This window comes from Rhamphochromis sp. 'chilingali' (genome assembly GCF_963969265.1).
Source record: "Rhamphochromis sp. 'chilingali' genome assembly, chromosome: 10".
Lineage (NCBI taxonomy): Eukaryota > Metazoa > Chordata > Actinopteri > Cichliformes > Cichlidae > Rhamphochromis > Rhamphochromis sp. 'chilingali'.
This window is the reverse complement of record NC_137937.1, coordinates 33107311-33128081: the sequence shown is the minus strand read 5'-3', so window position 1 is coordinate 33128081 and position 20771 is coordinate 33107311. Positions and strand designations below refer to the sequence as shown.

At 39.8% G+C, this 20771-nt stretch overlaps 1 protein-coding gene across 1 annotated transcript in view; it reads left to right on the top strand.

Annotated features, from left to right (window-relative positions):
- susd2 (sushi domain containing 2) overlaps positions 1-15474 on the top strand; it is a 33810-nt gene extending 18336 nt beyond the window's left edge. Inside the window, exons 13-14 of the mRNA XM_080895293.1 lie at positions 3192-3288; positions 14547-15474. Coding sequence (XP_080751419.1) covers positions 3192-3288; positions 14547-14598 — 149 coding nt within the window. The 3' untranslated portion in view covers positions 14599-15474. The remainder of the gene's footprint in view (positions 1-3191; positions 3289-14546) is intronic.
- The last annotated feature ends 5297 nt before the right edge of the window (positions 15475-20771 follow it).

Genomic DNA, 20771 nt, shown 5'->3' with positions numbered 1-20771 from the left:
TAGTTACTGATTACTTTTTCAAGTAACTTGACCAACACTGGTGACGAGTCCACCAGCATGAACAGATAAGCCTCTTATGACTCTTAGAATGACCATAATTTACAAAAATAACTTATTGTTCTATTCACACATGTCACAGACATTGTGGTGGATGATCTGCTTCAGCTCATCTAAGAGCAGGTGTATGACAAAAAGGTTAGGTTCTGCTGATGCACAGCACTGGTATTTGCCTTTTCCTTAACCAAATAAGATGCATTCAGATGTAACATTGCCATTTTTCACCAGCTTTCCCCCCTGTGCTGCCGTCATGAAGACAAGATCACTTCTGGTTTTAAAACATCCACTTGCATGAAGCTCATAAGATACTTACTGATTTTTCTCCATCTTCATCTTCTTCATCTTCTTTACCTTCTCCAACAGTATGTGCGTAAGTGCAAGTAAAGGAAAAAATGTCTGATTTTTTTCTTTTAGAATGTAATGTGTGCTTTCACCTGCTGTTTCTAGTATTTGATGGACAAATAAAATCTCATACTTGAGTTATTGAAACTCTAGTCAACAAAACAGGTTAATAATTATTTTAAAAAACAGTGAATCTTCTTTAGATCTAATGAAAACCTCTTTGGAGGTCGCCATTATGCATGAAAAACCCAGTCAAAGGAAAACAACAGAACCATTTCTGTTTTGTTTGTGTGTTCAAGGCTTTATTTTCAAAGGAGATTTTGTACCAATCTGTATTGTTACTCTGTAGCCACTGATTTGTGCAATCAACATCTACTTCACAAGCTACTCTACTTTTTCTGCTAAGTAGAGAAAAAATGGGCAAGAAACGAGTACAAATGCAAGAAATTGAGGAGTGGATGTAACATAAATATATTAAAAAAAATTCTGTGTTAAAACATACACATATGCTGTAGATGTCGATGCAACTACAACTACAACTGCTGTAATTTTGTGTTCAAAATCACATTTTTAAATGCCAGATGATTGACAAGCAGTGTTGTTAGTTAGCGCCTACCTTACTTTTTGTCAGTGCGGTGATGCAATGCAGGTTTTTTTTGTTTTTAATTTTGTACAGGGAACCTATAATGACAAAAGTTTCAATCATATACATGTTTCAGATTCCAAGAATATTTGCACCTGTCAGAATAACAAGAACAAGAAACGTCTTTGCTATTACCAAGGAGAGAAAAGTCAACAGAACGATTTTGAGATGGTATCAGCAATGACAGAAAAAAAAGGAAAACCCAGAAACTTATCTCTATGTTAAGAAAAGCTTTATGCATTAAGAACATAGCTCAAGGGTGTCCGGGTGTGTTAGCGACTAGCAATTTCTTTCAGAGATAAAGACAAAGGAGTGCATTTTAATCAGTCCAAGCCATTATGAACTCATAAATATTCTGAGGTTGAATTGATAATATGTAACATATAATTTCATCTGTTTTCACTGTAGGATAGGTGAAGCAGGTGAGGGATACTCTCTGTCAAACCCTGTGATATTTATCATGTGTTTATTTCATCTCAGTGGAAATGTGATGCTTTCAACCTGAGTGCTGTTGCTCACTGAGGGTTTATTATTTGATCAGTGAAATTTGAGTGGACTAACCAGATTGATTTTAATGGTAAAGATTATTACTATACTGGGAGCATGTGGAGGACTAGCATTCAGTCGTTGTGCAGAAGTTCGATGTCAGTCCTGCTGCATCCAGATCTGATCCATTGATATTAACACAGAGTAGTTTAGAAGCTTGTGAAGCTATTAGTACATTGTCAGTGCGCATCTCGGTGTAGTTCTTTATTAGCTTTAGTTGTGCCTTGGTTTTTTGTGTTTTGTTTTTTTTTCACACAGCTGAGGTTATTTTTAAGGACCAGCATCACACTTAACATGTGCTCAAATGAAGACTCAAATAGAAAGTCGTATAGTTCATTTGTGCTTGCCAATTCCCAAAGGAACATTTTAGATTTTTTTAATTTAATCACAGTATCACCTAAACAAGTGCGCACAATTTAGAGTCAAGTTATTTTTTTAAGCCAGGTTTATCATTTTAGTTTTGTTTAAGCCCGTTGGTATGTTTAAAAACTGCTACACTGCCTAGTAACTGTTGCTTTCTGGCTAATTGGCCAATCATACTTTTTAAAAATATTTTATGAATTGGTTTAGATGAGAAAATACCTGCGATTTGTTTTTTATATGAATGGCATACATAACAAAGTGATTCGTTAGAACAAAATGAAACAACAATAAGCTTTCTAATATGAGCACAGTGTTTGCCTGTTTAGCACAAAGGAAATTGTCAAATCTGATGATTCTTTGGTTCATATTCACTTTATACTGACTCACCATGCCCATGTTAAAATTCATAGGACAGTCTTTTTAATTCTGTACTTTATGTGTCTGTAGACCACTTGGCACTGTCCACTTGGTGCATTTATTCTTGTCTTGCTGTTACAACGGTTACTAACCCCTTCATTCTAGTTATTGTAATAAAATGTTTTGTATATCCAGTTAAATAATAAAGATCAAGGCTTCAGCATTTTAGCGTATTTTCCTGTTGTCATTTTCCTCTGTATACATACTGTCATCAGTTCCCTGCTGTAAAAATAAATACACTTTTTCAGTGTTAATATTACCAAAGTCTTTGTAGATTAAGTGTGCCTGATATGTCACCACAATGTTGAAGAACCAAACTGTCAAAAAGCAAGTGGGGGACTTTTATATTCAGTGTACCAGTTGGATGAATAATAGATTTTTAACACTGTGAGCAAAATTTATGTTGTGTGGGGAAAGAGTACTTTCTTTTTCTTTTTCACCCAAAATCACCCTGAGCCTGACACTATTTATAGTGCTCACCAGACTTATTTGTCTGGTGAGCACTATAAATAAATCTTGTACTACTTAATAACCATTTATGCCTCTGTGTGTGCTTCCTCGGCCACTCAACCAGTCCTTGGACACATAAACGTTCACTATATATGTAACAGTTTAGCCCAAAAAAGGACTTTTAGTCATTCATCATTTGTCACTGTTTATAAAGTTTCTAAGCTTGTGCTGAGATCTTAAAACAAGCTCACTGTTTTACAAACTCTTGATGTTGTTGATACTCCAAATAATAAAGTTGCGATGGGTGCATGACTGTTCTGAAGGATAAATAGTTTATAGCAGTGTTTAACTACATTCTTGTGATTTCTCACAGACGATAAAGTGGGCTTTGTTCTCGGTGCTGTTGGTTCCCTCTTAGCACTCGTCACTGTGGGAATAATAATCAGTCTACAAAACAGGAAACAAAAAAGGTGAGATGCTCATGATTTGCTACACATGAAAATCAATATTTTTGTGCTTATGCCACTAAAAGTAATATAGGACACAAGAAATATAAAAAAGGTATGGCAGTGTTAGGAGTCACAGTGCTCTTCACAGCATTAGCAGCAGTTCTGCTGCAGCTTGATTTTCTGTTTCTCTTAATTAGATTTTTTTTTATGAAAAGATGAATTCTCATTTTTTCACTGGATTCTTTTTGATTTGAGAGGTACAGTGTTGGTATCCACCAAGTTTTATTATGTTACAACAGTAAGTTTATGTTTATAGTGTGAAAAAAAGGTAAGATTACTTCACTAAAAAGTATGAGTAAATGGAAGAGCATGTTTCTACTCTACCAGTATTCAGACTGTATTCTTGATGTCTGATTAATTAATTTGTATTGTAGTTCCTAAATATTCCTTTCTATTGTCTCTGAGTCTATTTAGAGTTCTTGATTTCTTTCTTCCATTTCTGTGTCCATGTTCTGTCTTCAGTGTCATCATGTTTGTTTACCTTCAGTCTCGCTAGTCTGTTATCTCTGTGTTTACTCCTTCCCTGAAGCTAGTTTTGAGTCTGGAATCTGGGGCTGTGTCCCAATTCAGGGTCTGCACACTTGAAGTACGCGCACTACGCATACTACGTACGGTGCGTACTATAAGTACGAGAAGTGCGGAAGTGAGAGGCTTGTGAAATGGGACGGTATACACTTCGTCGCGCTGTTCAGGTTGCCTAGCAACCATGATACTAACCGCGAGACACGTTACATACAGCTTTGTTTGACAGAAATGAAGGAGAAAAATGTTTTGTTGGTCATTCATTTTTGTCATGACATAACTTTGATTAGTTGAGTATCTGAGGCTGAGACCACGGGACTGTAAAACATGATTGTTGGGCTTCATTTCTGTGCTGAACAGTCATTTAAGATTAGTTAGTAAATAACAATTAGTTAATGTTGTTCATGAGACTAAAGTCATCTCACTGTGGTAATGTAATATGGCCAATATAATATGGCTAATATTATAGTATTGTCAGTGCGCAGGGCAAGCTAGCAAGACAGAAGTTAAGCTCTCCTTGCAACATGGCAAATTGAACCTCCCCCACCCTCATTCAGATCTGGCGTTTGTAATTATTTTGGTTTTCATGTGACGTATGACCCTGAAGGTAAGCGCGTCATGGACTAAAGTAAAACAGTATGTCGGATGTGCCACGCAATGCTCAATTACATGGGTGGGAACTAGTGGGTTAGCGCAGTTAGCTCGTTAACGTGTTGGCCTTCTAGCCCCACGCACGGGCGATCAGGGGTAGCTCGTTAACGGAGATTTGCCGTGTTGTGGCGTTAACGTCATTTCAACGAGATTAACGCTGACAGCACTAGTGGGAACACAACGAATATGACTGCACATTTACGCCGACATCATCCTAGTGCAAAGACAAGTGGAAGAAGACAAAAACAACAAGCATGCATGCTACAAACTTTACCCGAGTCATTTAGACAGCCGTTAGCACATGATTCTCCTTATGGGGACCTGATATGTTTAATATTGTGGCGAGCTCAGACAAGGTGGAGACGGAGGTGTCGTTTGGTCTTGCTTCCCGTGAGCTAGCCAGGGAGCACAGCCGTTTATTGACATCTGCAGAAGAACACTGCCGCTAGCTAACTGCTCAGCGCGGCAACCGCACAGCAACAACAACAACAACACACAGGGCACCCTCTGACCCCGGAAGGACACACCGTCGCAGCGAGAGGGCGTCACCCGTCACTATGGCAACATAAACAAAAAATAACTGTACAAACAGAACCCTGAACAGCCCTGACCCGCTACATAGCCCCCACCTAAGGGGTCAGTCGTCCCCGATGACCCCATTACCCCACACAAAGTCCTGCAAATGTCCAGGTGCCTTCTTTTGGCGCACCGGCTAGTCACGACCGGCGGGGGAAAAGTCACTCGGGTCAGAACATGGGGTGCCACCATCATCCCACTTCTGACACCAATGTGGCGAGCTCAGACAAGGAGGAGACGGAGGTGTCGTTTGGTCTTGCTTCCCGTGAGCTAGCCAGGGAGCACAGCCGTTTATTGACATCTGCAGAAGAACACTGCCGCTAGCTAACCGCACAGCAGCAACAACAACAACACACAGGGCGCCCTCTGACCCCGGAAAGACACACCGTCGCAGCGAGAGGGCGTCACCCGTCACTATGGCAACATAAACAAAACATAACTGTACAAACAGAACCCCGAACAGCCCTGACCCGCTACATAGCCCCCACCTAAGGGGTCAGTCGTCCCCCATTACCCCACACAAAGTTCTGCAAATGTCCAGGTGCCTTCTTTTGGCGCACCGGCCAGTCACGACCGGCAGGGGAAAAGTCACTCGGGTCAGAACATGGGGTGCCACCATCATCCCACTTATGACACCAATGTGGCAAGCTCAGACAAGGAGGAGACGGAGGTGTCGTTTGGTCTTGCTTCCCGTGAGCTAGCCAGGGAGCACAGCCGTTTATTGACATCTGCAGAAGAACACTGCCGCTAGCTAACTGCTCAGCGCGGCAACCGCACAGCAGCAACAACAACAACACACAGGGCGCCCTCTGACCCCGGAAGGACACACCGTCGCAGCGAGAGGGCGTCACCCGTCACTATGGCAACATAAACAAAACATAACTGTACAAACAGAACCCCGAACAGCCCTGACCCGCTACAATATGCTGCTAAGGATATAGCCCAGAAGAAGCTTATAGTATAGCTTTTATTTTGGAAAGAGCCATTTCTCTGTAATAAACTCTCTTTTCCATACAGGGCTTGCAAAATCGCTATCCCAACGTGCCGGGGCTAGCGATTTTTCCAGTCGGGCTACCAAAATCTATCTCTGCCCTGCCCGTCGGGCTATTGTAGGAAGGAAAATATATGTCAATGCTTTTGCATTCTTTCGGAAATGTAGCTGGGTAATTATGTCATTGGCATCGATGAGCCACTGTCAATATGTGACATATTGAAATCGCATTTGAATTTGCGCTTGTTTTTTGCTTTCACTTTGCAATCGCGCGAACTGTGTATAGAGAGCGACAGCACTGATTGATGAGTGATGATAATTTGCGCACCAATTCCTCTGACATCGTCTTATCAATCGTTAGCTTACTATGCAAACATGACAAGTGAAATCTCCCGCAGCTTAAACATGTGAGAGGTTGATCGCGCAGAGAATCGCTGACCGTTGTGTGTGTGTGTGTAAAAGCAGCAGGATATATATTTTAGTTCTGCTGAGCCAAATAAGACAGGTCAGGGTGAAGAAGTGACAGCCAAAGAAAAGCTTACCACAAAACGGAAAAGTTATGACAAATCAGACTATAAGGCAAAAAGAAAGTGCATCTTTATGGTTTCATGGACAAAAGAATTTCTGTGGCTGCAATATGACGAGCTATATAACCGGGGCTGCACATAAGTGGTCCGCAGGTGCGCATTTGCTGTCAAAAAAAAAAAAACGCGCACAAGATATGAAGTTGCAACGCGTGTTTGCATACATAAGATTTTCTGGAGGAGGACAGACATTTGTTTAGAACTCTTAAAGATGTCGAAGAAGCAAGCTCCTTTAAGCAATTACTTTGGTGTTCCTCCACCTCCAAACAAATGTCAGAAGGAGTCCGAACCACAAAAGAAGCACGTATTCTCGGAAAAGTGGTTGCAGGAGGTGAGCTGGCTTCAAACAAATGATGAACGCACAGAGATGTGGTGCGGAATGTGCCGTGAAAATCCCACTCTAGCGGACAAAAACAGTGCTTTTTATATGGACGCAAACGCGCGTTGCAACTTCTTATCTGGTGCGCGTCTTTTATTTTGACAGCGAATGCGCACATGCGGACCACTTATGTGCACCCGTGTAAATAACATAATGTTCTGCCGGGTGTGTTGTTGGTTTTCTCTCGATTTCTGAGTCGACAAGCGCCTTTGTTACTGGGACCAGTCATTTTAAGAAAGGCCCCCATTAGAACCCATGAGAAATGCAAGAAATGCATTATTGCTCAGTCTGCAATATCTTTCCCAGAACAAACACCAATTGCAAATAACATACTAAAAATAAACCTGAAAAATCTGTTTAGAACAGCGTACTATGTTGCAAAGAGTGAACTAACACTGGCAAAATTTAGCAGTCTTTGCAAACTTCAAAAAGCAAATGGCCTAGATCTTGGTTCCACTTGTCTCTTACCCGTGACTTCAGTGGAAATTTCAAATTCAGGATCTGACACAGACTGATTCATGTCCTACACAGTTCTTACAAGTTCATAGAAATTTCTGTTCAATTAGAACCAAGTATTTGAGTTGATGATTGTAATTTTTGTACAATGTTGTAATTTGTTTTTCAACAATTTTTTGATTAATGTTTTGTTTCCTTTACAATATTATACTTTAATGTATAATATTGTAAAGGAAACAAAACATCAATCAAAAAATTGCTCTCGTTTTTATTCGGGCTACTTAAATTTATTTTGGGCTACCAAAAACTGAAGAGTCCCTGCCCGAAGGGCTACCAGGGATTTTGAAACTTTGAGAGCCCAGAGATATATTTATTTTTTTTAAATTACTTTTGTTTCAGCAACATTAAATTTAAAAACTGTACTTTTGAGTTAAAATATATATTTATAATTTTAATAAATGACAAATTAAAAAGGCATGAACATTTTTTTTGTATCGAAAAAATATCGAACCGTGACACCAAAGTATCGAACCGAACCGTGAATTTTGTGTATCGTTGCACCCCTAATAAATCTATCGGTCTATCTGTCTGTCTGTCTGTCTGTGACTTTAATTATTAAACGTTCGCACATAAATAAGTGATGTCATATTCAGTACTTTTGACAGTTCACTCTTCGGCCGCTCCATCTTATTAGGGAAATTCCATATACATAAATGTACATTTCAAAACTCAACCCCATCATTTAATTTGTTTTTGATTGAAATTGAATATTACTTAAATGGCCTGAATTTTATATAGCCCTTTACTAGTCCCTAAGGACCCCAAAGCGCTTTACATATCCAGTCATCCACCCATTCACACACCCATTCACACACTGGTGATGGCAAGCTACATTGTAGCCACAGCCACCCTGGGGCGCACTGACAGAGGCGCCCCAGGCAATCTTACTTAAACTCTCTTAAATTAACTTCCAATAAAAAAAGGTTTATCATTGATTGAAATTCATTCAGAAATGTTTAACGAATGAGCTGTCACAACTTTCAAGTACAAAGTTGTTATGAAGTCTGTCACATTCCCCCCCTTTTTCTTTTTTTTTATCATGTATTTATTTATCCTTCTTATTTCATTGTACTGTATATTGTTACTCTTATTTGCCTTGTATGTCTACTGTACAAACTGAACTGGAATGACTGACTGTTCGCTTTATAATTTCAATAAAGTTTGGGGGAAAAAAAAAACCTCTTCGGCCGCTCCCTTCTGCCGTATTTTGCGGCAAAATTATCCACACCCACCGCCGCGCTATGAATTGTGGGATATATGGGACCACGAAGCGTGCACCGGACCACGCTTGATATTTGGGGAAATCGACGGCGCATTTGGAGTATGCATTTGAAGTACACTTCGAATTGGGACACCCGTCGTCGCGTGGCGGTGACGTAACCGCACTTAAAATGCGTACTTCAAGCGTGCAGACCCTGAATTGGGACACAGCCTGGGTCTCTCTGTCTGTTGGTTTCCTGTCTTATTTTGATAGTCTCTCATCCTGTGTGCACTGAGTTAAGTTCTGCTTGCCCTGTTTCATTAGTCTAATTTAGTTCACCTTCCTGATTACCTCATGTGTATATTTAAGCCCTTAGTTTCCTTCTGTCCTTGTTGTGATCTCTTCAAGCTCCGTCCGGTTGCCCTCACACACCCATTCTTACAACCACTTTCTTATCTGTGCTTTTTCTGCCTAACATTTGTATATATTCATACTGTGATGGATCTGTTGGAGAGCAACTTGTGGTTAGTATTTTGCCAAAGGATATTTAGTATGCAGACGTGGATAGAATCACCATGACCTGTGCTACCTGCTGAGGTACAGCCACTTCTCAGGCATGCAGCATGTCCCCTTTATCACCACATCATGGGACCAGACGGCATTCTTGTTTCATAAATACACAGGATAATAATTTATTTTTTTCTGTCAAGGTTGCACAATAATCGTGTCCACTGTATTTTACCAACTGAATACTTTAAATTTGCACTTGCAGTAAATTTAATATAGCCTGAGCCTGAGACCCTGCATTCTCAAATGGGGCTTTTGGTTTTTCAACACCTTGTAGTTGATTGTGCTCTATAGTGTTTTATATTTGTTAAGCCATGTAAGGAAATTCTGACTTTCTGTCCTAAGAGAAAGCTTGGTTTGTATACTTATCAGATCCAAGTAATCACAAGCTGACAGCAGAAAGCAAAACTTGGCTCTCAGGATGATAATGCAGAGAAAACACTGCAGCTGATCAGTAAGATAAAATTACACTAATAGCAGATAACATACAGAATACATGCATGCATGTCTAAAAACTATGGTTATCTCTGATCTGTGTCTCTCTTTCTGTGTGAAGCAGCAATGCCAAGGTCTCCTCAGGTCAGGCACACTGTGAATTAAGACATAACTATTGCCTTGTTTTTGTTTGGTAGGCCTCCAGCCATAGCCACCCATATATCTTTCACTCAGTCTTTGATGAGATTATATGTTTGAAGTTGGAAGTTCTTGTCATCTTGTGCAAACTGGTACATAGCTAGAGGTCCTCTTTCCCTCTCATTTCCTCCCAAGTCACCTTTTTGCTGTGCTAGCAGAGACATACAGATGCAATGAATCCCACCTGCTTATTTGATATTCAGCATGTCCCAGCCTCCTAAACGTTACTCATAAATTTTCTTTCTGATCTGATCAAACCCATATACCCTGCAGAATCATGCAGTCCAGAGAAACAAGAGGCTAATAGTAGTGCTTGCTCCTGGGCATATACAAGCAAATTAAAGGCCTGTTTTATGGCCTCGTAGATTTCATTTGGGCTTTCCCCCACTATAACTATGGCAAGGGAGGGGAAAAAAGATGGATATTGGGAGTCAAGAGCCGCCTCCCGCTTCCAGCATCACTTGGGGCAGCGACTTGATGAAACTACTAGGTTTATAAGTCATAAGGGCAGGGAGCGCGCACACCTGCCCTCTCTTCTTGAAGTCTTGATCATAGGAGGCCAGGTGCAAAAAGATATGATGAGTGTCAAAAGGTCTGCAGATGTGAGTCAGGTGATCTCACACATACAGCATGCTGGTACACATACTGCAATTGGAGACCTAAGGTGCATACACACTAGAAAAAATACAAGTATGCTTTGAAAATTATGCAAACTTAAATTGATTGGTTAGAATTCCTTTTTATTGAAAAGAGCGGAATTTTAAATGATGTACAAAATACTGAGCCAAAGTAACTGACCATGGCTTAATTTATCCATCAGTAGAGAGTTTTCTCACTGAAAATAATTAATCACTACAAGTCTCATCCATGGTGGCCTGTTGTTATAGCCAAGCCATAACCCTGTTCTTTACCACACAAACATTAAAAACCACATCACATATCCAGCACGCTCACACTATTAAATTAGTGATTTGAAGTTAAACATTAACAGTCCTATGGGTCTTAGCACTCACCCATGTGGAACTGTCAAAATAGTCAAGTATATGTTATTAAACAACTAATTCTCAAAAAAGCGCAGAAAACTTTTAAGTAAATCAAATTATAAAACTAATAGAAATTAGGTTTAATTAAACATTTAATTTAAGGACACAGATTGTTTGTTTTATAGCAAATACTACTAATAATATAAAGTTTTTCCATATACAGTAGCCCAAGTGTGTTGAGACACCTTATACATTCACATGCATGAAAAGTCTCCTACGGACAAGTGCAGACACATCGATTCCTCTTCAACATCTGAAGCATATCAGGATGGAAGTAGCTGGGGTCTTACCGTATTTCAGATCATGTCTGGGTTGTGTGTCTGGAGGAAAGAAGCAGTGAAACTACACAGCTCTGTGTGTGCATGAGGCTATGTGTGTTTGTGTATACAAAGCTCGCAGAGCTCCTGAGCCTCTGTTCCATGTGTCTTAGACCTGCAGGGGTACTTTCCACATCTAGGGTTACTTTGCAGGTTTCAACAGGTTGACTGGCAGCTCACCACAGTAGTAGGAAAGTCATTACACCATATGATGTGAGTCTGTGTTTGTGTGTCTGTGTGTGTGTGTACTGTGATGTCTTCTCCACTTCTGCTTTATGACACATCAAAAAGGTAGAGGGGTGTTTGTCTGAATGTGGAAAAGGGTTCAGAATAGATTTAAGGATTGATGTGGGAAGCACATTTAGAAAAGAGAAGTAAACCGTCTCAACACCAAATGGTAGGAAACTCTGGTGTCTCACTTATGCATCTGAAAATATGACTTAAAAATAGCTCTGAATTTGGGAGGTTTCTTCTCTGCTTCTCATCATGAAATTTTAATCACAATCCAAATGTTGACATATCTAAAATGACTGTCAGTATCCCATTAGGTGCACCTTGCTACTATCTGGCCTTTAAGTCTGACATCATTAGCCGTTTCTGGGTCCAAACTCCTCTTCAGGTCCCAAAGTCAAACGAACACTGCCACATGTCTGAGAGTTACAAACTGTATAAATTCTTTCACCTTTAATAAAATGATCAGTGTGGCTGCTCTACCAGGTGTAACAATGAAGTTTAACATCCAGGCATCCATGAAAACAGAATTTATTCAATTTAACAGAGTTAGAAATTAGCAGGAAGTTAGCTCGCTAGTTTCCACCTCAACATAATATACCACGTTCTGACTGAGAGATTTCTGAAAAATTAAGACGTACAGCTCTGCTATGCTATCACTGCCGGCATAAATGAAGACAAAACTAAACAGCAGTGACGTTTGTAGGGTTACTGAAGTTGGGTTAGCTGGTATATAATGATGTGCTACGTGGTGGCTAGCTACACAGCTGTGTTAGCATAATATAAACACATTAGCACAGTGAAGCTGGAGGATGAATGCTAACTTTTTTCCACTCGATAAAAGTTAGGGACAAATGGAATCGCATGGCAGGATGCTGTAAATGGACCAAACTTCAGTCAGGAGAACAACTGAGATAATCCATCCACAATACGAAGTTAGTCATTAACATACTGCTGCATGGGCTGCGCTGTAGTTACATCGTAAGGTTTTAAAGACTGAGCTTTAAAATGAATAGTGGTAATAAAAACCGAGAGAGGCCAACAGTGATCACTGACTTTTTTAGGGACTTGTTCAGATTAAATATAACAAGATACAAAGCATTAAAACATGTTAAAAACACAGCAGCCTCAATAAATGCAGAGTAGTTTGGATCCAGAAGCATATGTCATCACCGAATTGTGTCAGGACTGCCATATTTTCTGTGGCATAATTAAACAAAGAGTTGGAAACATTTATTTGAGATTTTGCTGTAAATTGACATCATACTATCACACAGTTGGTGCAGATTTGTCAGCTATGCAAATCTCTTGCTCCAGCACATCTCAAAGGTTTGACTGAGGTCAGTTGACCGTGGAAGTCATTTAAGTTCAGTGAACTCACTGTCATGTTTAAGAAACCAGTTTGAGATTATTTCAGCTTGGTTCGTGACATGTTACGTATGATGGAAGCAGCCATTACAAATGTGTCCCTGAAGGGATGGACACAGTCAGGAACAATACTCGGGTAGGCTGTGGCATTTAAACAATGCTCAGCTGGTACTAAGGGTCCCATTATAATTGCTGTGCAGTGCCTCACACATCACACCATAAACCAAAGTTGATGTCAAACTGCTTGTCGCTAGCTCCCAATTTAGAAGGTCTTGCACCCCTGGATTGTGGTAACCCCTGCGTTGTGCAACCACAGCAGGTATACTGGGCCTTAAGAGGCCCGAAGTATGCCAAGAAATGTATGCCAAGGTCTCTCACACCACTACACAACTACTGCTACTAGTGTGAACTATTGATACAAGGCAAGATGGATCCATGCTTTCATGTTTTTCACACAAGCTTTACTGTCTGAATGTTGCAGCAGACCATGCACTTTTCCAATCTTCTATTTTCCAGTTTTGGTAAGCCTGTATAAAGTTAAGCCTCAGCTTCCTGTCTTTATCTGACAGCAATGGCACTCGGTGTGGTCTTCTGTTGCTGTAGCCCATCTTCTTTAAAGTTCCAAATGTTGTGCATTCAGAGATGCTCTTCTGCATCCTTGGATTGAAAAGAGTAGTTATTTGAGTTGCTGTTGTCTTTCTGTCATTTTGGAAGCTCCATTGTTCTGATGCTCGGCTTAAATTTCAGCAGGTCTGCATGATTAAACACACTAAGTTGCTGCTGAAAAGATATTTGCAGTTTATCACGTGTACCTAACAAAGTGAAGGGTGAGTGTTTGTGTTCTTTTAGATTACAAAAAAATTGCTCAGATATTGCCAGCGCAGATGCTGGAATAACTTACTGATCTAACCCTGAATAACTACCGAAGTATGAATGATGATCTGTGAATAGGACTTAAAGGATGGATTACTATTTTATCAGATCTCCCTTAAAACAATACTCATCCACTCAACATCCACGTTTTTAAAACTAGGTTTAATCTTTCTGTTCTTCAGAAAACAGTTCTTTCGTAATGCCCTTCCAGTCATTGTGGGATCAAATCCAGTCTTTTTAGTACACGTTTCCTTCTTTTCATCAAGTTCAAATGATCCCAATGAGCCCTAAGGTCAAAAACCACCTAATGCTTTACTACTGTAGTTTATGTACCACAGAAGGCATAGTACAGTTTCCTTTCAACATTTATTTCCTTGTTTTGCAAGTTTTATAAAAGCTGCTTAATAAAACACCGTCAATAAGAGCAATAAAATGCTTTTATTATGAGCCGAGTTGAAAATAATGCTTGCCCTGCTGCAAGGTCACCACACAATTTACTCGCAGTTAGTTTTGATTAAACAAGTGTTCTCTATTACTTCTACTACTCCCATGAAGCTGCAGGAGAAACAGTCTGGAGGGCAATGTTTTTCCCCCCACAGTAACTTTGGAAAGATGACAATGATCATCTTTGAAATAACAACACACCCAAAAGGGATTTAGGATGAAAATGTGTGTTTTTCTTGTTTGTTGGTTGCTTTTCAGGTCTCACTGTTTAATTTTGTTTTAACAGTTTGTTCAGTGACTACCTCTTTTATCTGTATTTCCAGAGAAAGGAAAGACAAACCAATCCAGATGGTGAACCAACAGCAGCCTTCCTAAACTCTCAAAGTCCTTTTGAATTATGGATCAACCATATCAGCAATGGCCACAAATATGTTCAGAGCTGAGCATTTGGAAACCAACACACACAGTTGCACTACAGAATAGGACGGCGCTCTTCTCTTGACCTGTTGACTTTATCAAGAAAACCTCAGGCGTTAGGCTTTCAGTCTGTTGTTTGGCCTCATGTTTTTCTTCTTGTTTAGGTTGGAAAACCTCCAGGTTGTGGTAAATGGTGCATGGGGTGACGATTGAGGGAACTGAAGAAAAGGAAAAATGCCATGATTGTTTTTATATCCCAGTTTTGCATGACTGAACGCCTGATCTTTGCTAGAGAGAGAGAACTGTGTAAATACTACATGGACATATCATCATTACAATCAACACTCCCTTCTCCCGTTCAGTTTAAAATAGGACCAGATGTGTTCAGACTCATGTCAAATGTGAAGTGAACCTGACCAGTTTTTGGTTGAAAAACTTTGAACTCTGTTCAGCCTACGTGTGGGCTCGTAGCCTTCAGTCAAACGAAGGGCTTTGCTGAGTGACTGAGCCAGAGAAATCCGCAAATGTTACATAAAGGTCAACTTTTTCACTCTGTCAACACTTGCTTTCTGAATCTTTGTGTACACGGAAGACATTTGCCTTCAATGCTTTAAGAAGCTCTGTGAATTGTGGTTAATGTTTTTGAAATGTTGCTTTTAAACTAAACTAAAACCTTACCATATTTTAACCGTAAACTGAAAATAATGCAAAGAAAGAAGCTTATTTTTATGCCAAATCCTTTAATGTGAACTTCTCCCACTGGAAATCTTTGAACTACATTATATATCTGTATTTGAAAACAATGATCGAGTATCTATAACTCGCATAAAAAATCAATAAATCTAATGTTGTCCCATGGTTTTCTAGTTGTTTCTCCTTTATATGTGTACACTACTGTTTAGAGCTCAGAAATAAAAGAATCATCCATATTCACCCCAGCAGCATGCCTCATCGGACAGACCGTCATCTCATGTTACCCCACGGTCTTCTCCTCCACTTTGAACCTGACTGGCTTCTCCTTTTCCAAAACAAAGCCCTTGGGGGGTAAAAGGAAACACAGTGACAGGGTCCCCTGTGGCTGATCTCTGGGAGTGATAGGTGGGGGTCCAGCTGGGGTAGAAGAAGGGTTTCTGTTGAAGGCTAATTGAAATAACCTGGCCTTCTGCACATGGAAGGCTTTGAAGTTTTTGCTGCATGTGAACGCTGTTTCCCGAATAGCAGTGGTGCAATGATGTATCTATTACTAGCTCCTGCAAACCCTGGCTATTACTGCTCTGCTATCCCTCAAGGACCCTATCGTTTTTCACATAAAGTCACATTAATGTTTCCTAAAAGCATAAATAAGTACACATGTTCCAACTTCCTCGACTTTGTTACCTGGTAACAGGTCCTGATACTCTTACAAAGGTCAAGTAAACCTCCCAGTGTGTCGATGTCTGGGGTCTTTCTGCACTATCAGCTCGGATTTGACTCACTTGCTGTATAATCTCCTAACTGGGTGCAAATTTCCCTCCTTTCATGTGTCAGTCAGTGCTTACAAGAGAGGCAATGGAGCAAGCCTGTTTGCAGAGTCAGATGCTGATTAATTGCGTAGTAGAGGTTTTTCATCTCAGTGGGGGCCTGTTCTAACCCTCAGTGTTTACACTCGCTTAACATCTCAATAACCCGCCGTAATTAGTTCAATCATATTCAAACACAAGTAAATGCTAATGCACTCTGTGCAAGCTTGTTGCTTTCACGTGGGACTTTTCCCATTTCTCAGATCTGCTCTACATCCCTAGATTATGAGGAAAGACTTCTGAAGTGGCTTTTGGATGAGGCTTTTGTTTTGGGTGTGCTTTTTGTTTCATGTCAACTGCAGCTTTGCAGGTGTGCTTTGTCCCTTAACTTCTAATGCCTCGTAGCTGAACAGCACCTTCTGATGTTCTCCTAATTTTAAGGCGTACGTTGAAATAAAGATTGATTTTGGGATTAAGGTGTTTGCCCAAACACAGAGTTTTGTCACTGGCAACGTGAACACTTTACGTCGAAAAGAAGATTTTGGAAAAGTCGTCTAATCCTAAGATGGATAAAAACAAAAGCTTTGCTTTTTATATTGCAGTTATACTATATTTTTACATTGTCTTTTTACAAACATGACAAAATCCTAAAACCAACAGGCAATTAACAGACTAATTAAAAATCATCTTACTATCAGTAATTTACTTGCATCTGTATGTAGCACAACCACACAAAAGCTTGAGGTCAATTGGAAAGGCCCGTGATTTTGAAGGAATTATTCTTGTTTTTATGTAATATATTTAATATATTATAATTATAATAAAAATATATCAGAAATGTTGTAAATGCCAAAACTGTATAATGGGGTCTATAGTTTCAGGCCTCTGTGAAGTAGTTGATTCTCAAATCTAGAGAATAAAGTCCCAGTTTTGTTTATCAGTTGTGCACCAGTGCCTCCCACTTCTATTGCTATTCTGGTTGGAACCAGTTTGTGCTGTTTTATGGAAGGTGTAGTATACACAGTTGTATGAAGTCTTTTTTTGGACAGTTTTCCACATGAAAAACATCCCCTTTTTTGTTTACAACATGAAGAGTATATACAGTATATCAGCGGTCCCCAACCTTATTTGCGCCACGGACCGGTTTGTGCCCGACAATATTTTCATGGACCGGCCTTTAAGGAGTCGCGGATAAATACAACAAAATAAAACTAGTACCGGTACCGAAAAAAAGAAGATTTATTCATAACACACATGAAAAGACCCAGGAAAACCGAGTTAACGAAAAAAACGATAACAAAATAACGCTGAAAACCGATAAAAACCCTGAAAACCATACATTTCACACCCGAGTCTCAACTCTCGCGGCCCGGTACCAAATGGCCCGGGGGTTGAGGACCGCTGCAGTATATGACTATATACTTTCACATAACTATATATAAATGTATAATGTTCTGTACAGTGGGTGTCACTGCCCTGAGTGCTCCGATTACCACTGTTACCTTCAACCTCCACATCTTCTCCAGCTCTTCTCTTAGTCTTTGGTATTTCTTGAGCTTTCCATGTTCGTTCTTCCCGATGTTGCTACCACTTGGTATAGCTACTATCACTATGGCCATCTATGGACAGTAGTTTATGTAAAATCATTAGAATTTTTTTTTTCCTAATTATAATTAGAAAATAATATTATTATATGGAAAATTTTGCATTAGATATCACAATGTTCTACTTGAAAACAAAAATGGTGGTTGCTGAAAACAGGCTACTGTGCACCTCCACAACAGGCTGATTGGTGAGCCACAGCTGAACCCAGCATCTTTGTATATCAGACATTGGCAATTGGCAGTTGGCTGGTTCAGTTTGCACAGTGAGAATCATGTTTACTTCCACATGAAGGCTTCATGTAAAGAAGCCCAAATGCCATCTCGGCAACAGTTTTATAGTCAGATGAGACAAAGATTGAGCTTTTTGGTCGCAAAGACAAGATACATGTTTGGAGGAGTAAGGTGAAGCCTCGACATCTAAGAACAGTGTACCAGCTGTCAAGCAACTGTCTTGCTCTGGTGCTGTTTTGCTGCCAGTGGTAGTGGTACATTGTACAAAGGATATGAAATAATGAAGGAGTATTACCTCGAAATTCTTCAACTTCACCTCAAATCAGGAGCTAGATGGTTGAAATTTTGACACAATTTGGTGTTCAAGCAGGACAATCATCCCATATAAAATAGGCTGACCATAAACTCCTGGAATAATGGCCTTTTGAAAACCGCTGACGTCAACCCTATTGAAAAGATTTATGCCCTTGAAGAGTGTAAATGTCTGACCAAGACTACAAGTTGACATATTGTTAACCTTGATTTATCAGGGATAATTTGACAAAGATTTTATACTAAATGCAGTTTGTGATGTAAGGGGGATAGATGAATAATTGCAAATGTTACAGCACTGCAACAAAAAAAGGGTAAACATGATGCATATCAGACATTTTATGCATAAAAGAAACCCATCTTAAAACTATATTTTAATTTTACAAAACCAGAGTACTTTTTTTCCATAAAAATATCCCCAATTTAATGCTTCTCACGAGCTAATTTCTTTGTTATTGAACACTCTGAGTTTTATTTTCAGCTAATTTAGTTTTGGCTTGATGTTCTTTTCCAATTTCCTGTGATTTGCTTCAGTGCTGTGGGTCTAAAGATTCTTAATAAATATCCACAACATTAATTTACTTGGATCTTAAGCAATTTTACCATCTTATCAGAGCTGTGACTACTAGAATACCAAGAAGATGGAATCCATAGTGAAGCTGACTAAAATAGCCCAAAGCTGAACCCTTAGCTTCTGTATCGACTCAAAGAGATGAGTCTTCAAACTACTCTGGACATTAACACTCAGTATAACTTTATCACTCGTAGCCCAGCTGCTATAACCCCCCACCCCCTAAATCATCTGTCATCAACATCTGAGGCTAAACTTCATCCCCTGAGGCACTATGAGCCACTCAGCAACCAGTGGCCGCTAGGACCCATGGCTCATTTTTCAGTGGAGTCAGTGCTTTTTATAATGGAGCACGTCATTCTCTCAGGCCACAGTAAAGGCAGATACCTCACTTTACTACACCACAGATGAGCGTAGCAGAGCAAAAGAGAACCAGTATGCCCGATCCACCCTTACAGATGTTTGTCGTATGCTATGCCCAGCACAGGAAGCCATTAAACAGCGAATCAATCAACGGGATCTGTGGAAACTGGGGGGGGACAAACCTCCATGGAAAGCTTGTGGACGGGCACATTGCCAAGGGAGTGAGATGCACTACGCAGCTTGTACCAAATATAAATTCATTGCAGGCTCTTGGAAACACGTGTTTTCATAAATACGAAAGCTGGGTGGAAGCGATTTCCTGATTTTTGAGGGATTCAAATGCAAAGCGGTGGAAGGCATCAACAAAAGAAAAGTGCGAGGAGAAAATAAATAAAGATTGTTGGTGTTCACTTTCTATTTGCCCAGAGGGGGAAAAAAATCAAAGCTTATTCTCTTGCTAAGAAATCATTTTGGCGCTCATAATCCTCAAACAACATCCCGTTCCGATTTCTCTACTGAAAGAAATAGCAACCATTTTCAAAATAAACTTTTATGCTCAGATGTATTGTTCTCATGAATAAAGATGTACGCCCTGGTATTTCTTCATGGTGTGCAAAGATGCAGTTGTTCTTTGTGCTGCCTGTTTGTTTATGAATAAGTTCAGCCCTTGCAGATATGAATTCGTTTGTCCTGTGACCAACTTCAGTCCTTTCCCTATCTCTATTCACCAAGCATGAAAAGCTGCCTGCACACTTTGTGATTTCTTTCCATCTGTGTTGATTAGATCCTACTTACAGCCACATGGTTTAATGTTGTGTGGTCTACTCAGAACCAAACTGAGAACGACATCAGGTTTGTAGGTTTAGGTTGTTAGTTGTAAAAGAATATTAGTTTATGAGTTTAAATGAGGATTTGTACAATACTATACTTTATCAATCTTTTCTAAGCATAGGCACACTCCAGATGACATCAAATATACAAATGGCTGCTGGACTCGTTGCTTTTCTTGTACCTGGGATCATTCTTCATGACTCTGCCACATGTTTGGGTTCCTTTTCAAGCTGAGTCAGATGATCTGATGGTTTGTGAGATGGATATTCTGCATGCTATGCTTTTCACAGTATATATTCATTCCAGGTTTCTTTTTTTGCCCATTTATATTTCTAAATCTTTGATTTATTGTCACGTGTCACTGGCAGGCATTAAAATACTGGCGTCAGTCCGGGGCAGAACCTCCAAGCTCTAGATATACAGTAATCTGTCAAAGGATAACTTTATCCCTATATGCCCAAGTCCCAGTATGTAAAGCTGAGTCAGTAATTCCCTGACTATAGATTTATGATAGCACCTGTCTGTTAGCACAGATCAAAATGTTTCAAAGTAAACTGTTCCAGCAGGCATGGGAATTCCCATCAAATCCAGCTCCAGAATCCCCCAGATCATCAAGAACTTTGTTCTTGCCATTAGAGATAAAGCTTTGCAATCCTCGCCAACCATTACACTTAATGATCTGCTTAAGTAGCCACGTTACGCCAAACCCAATTCCAAGAA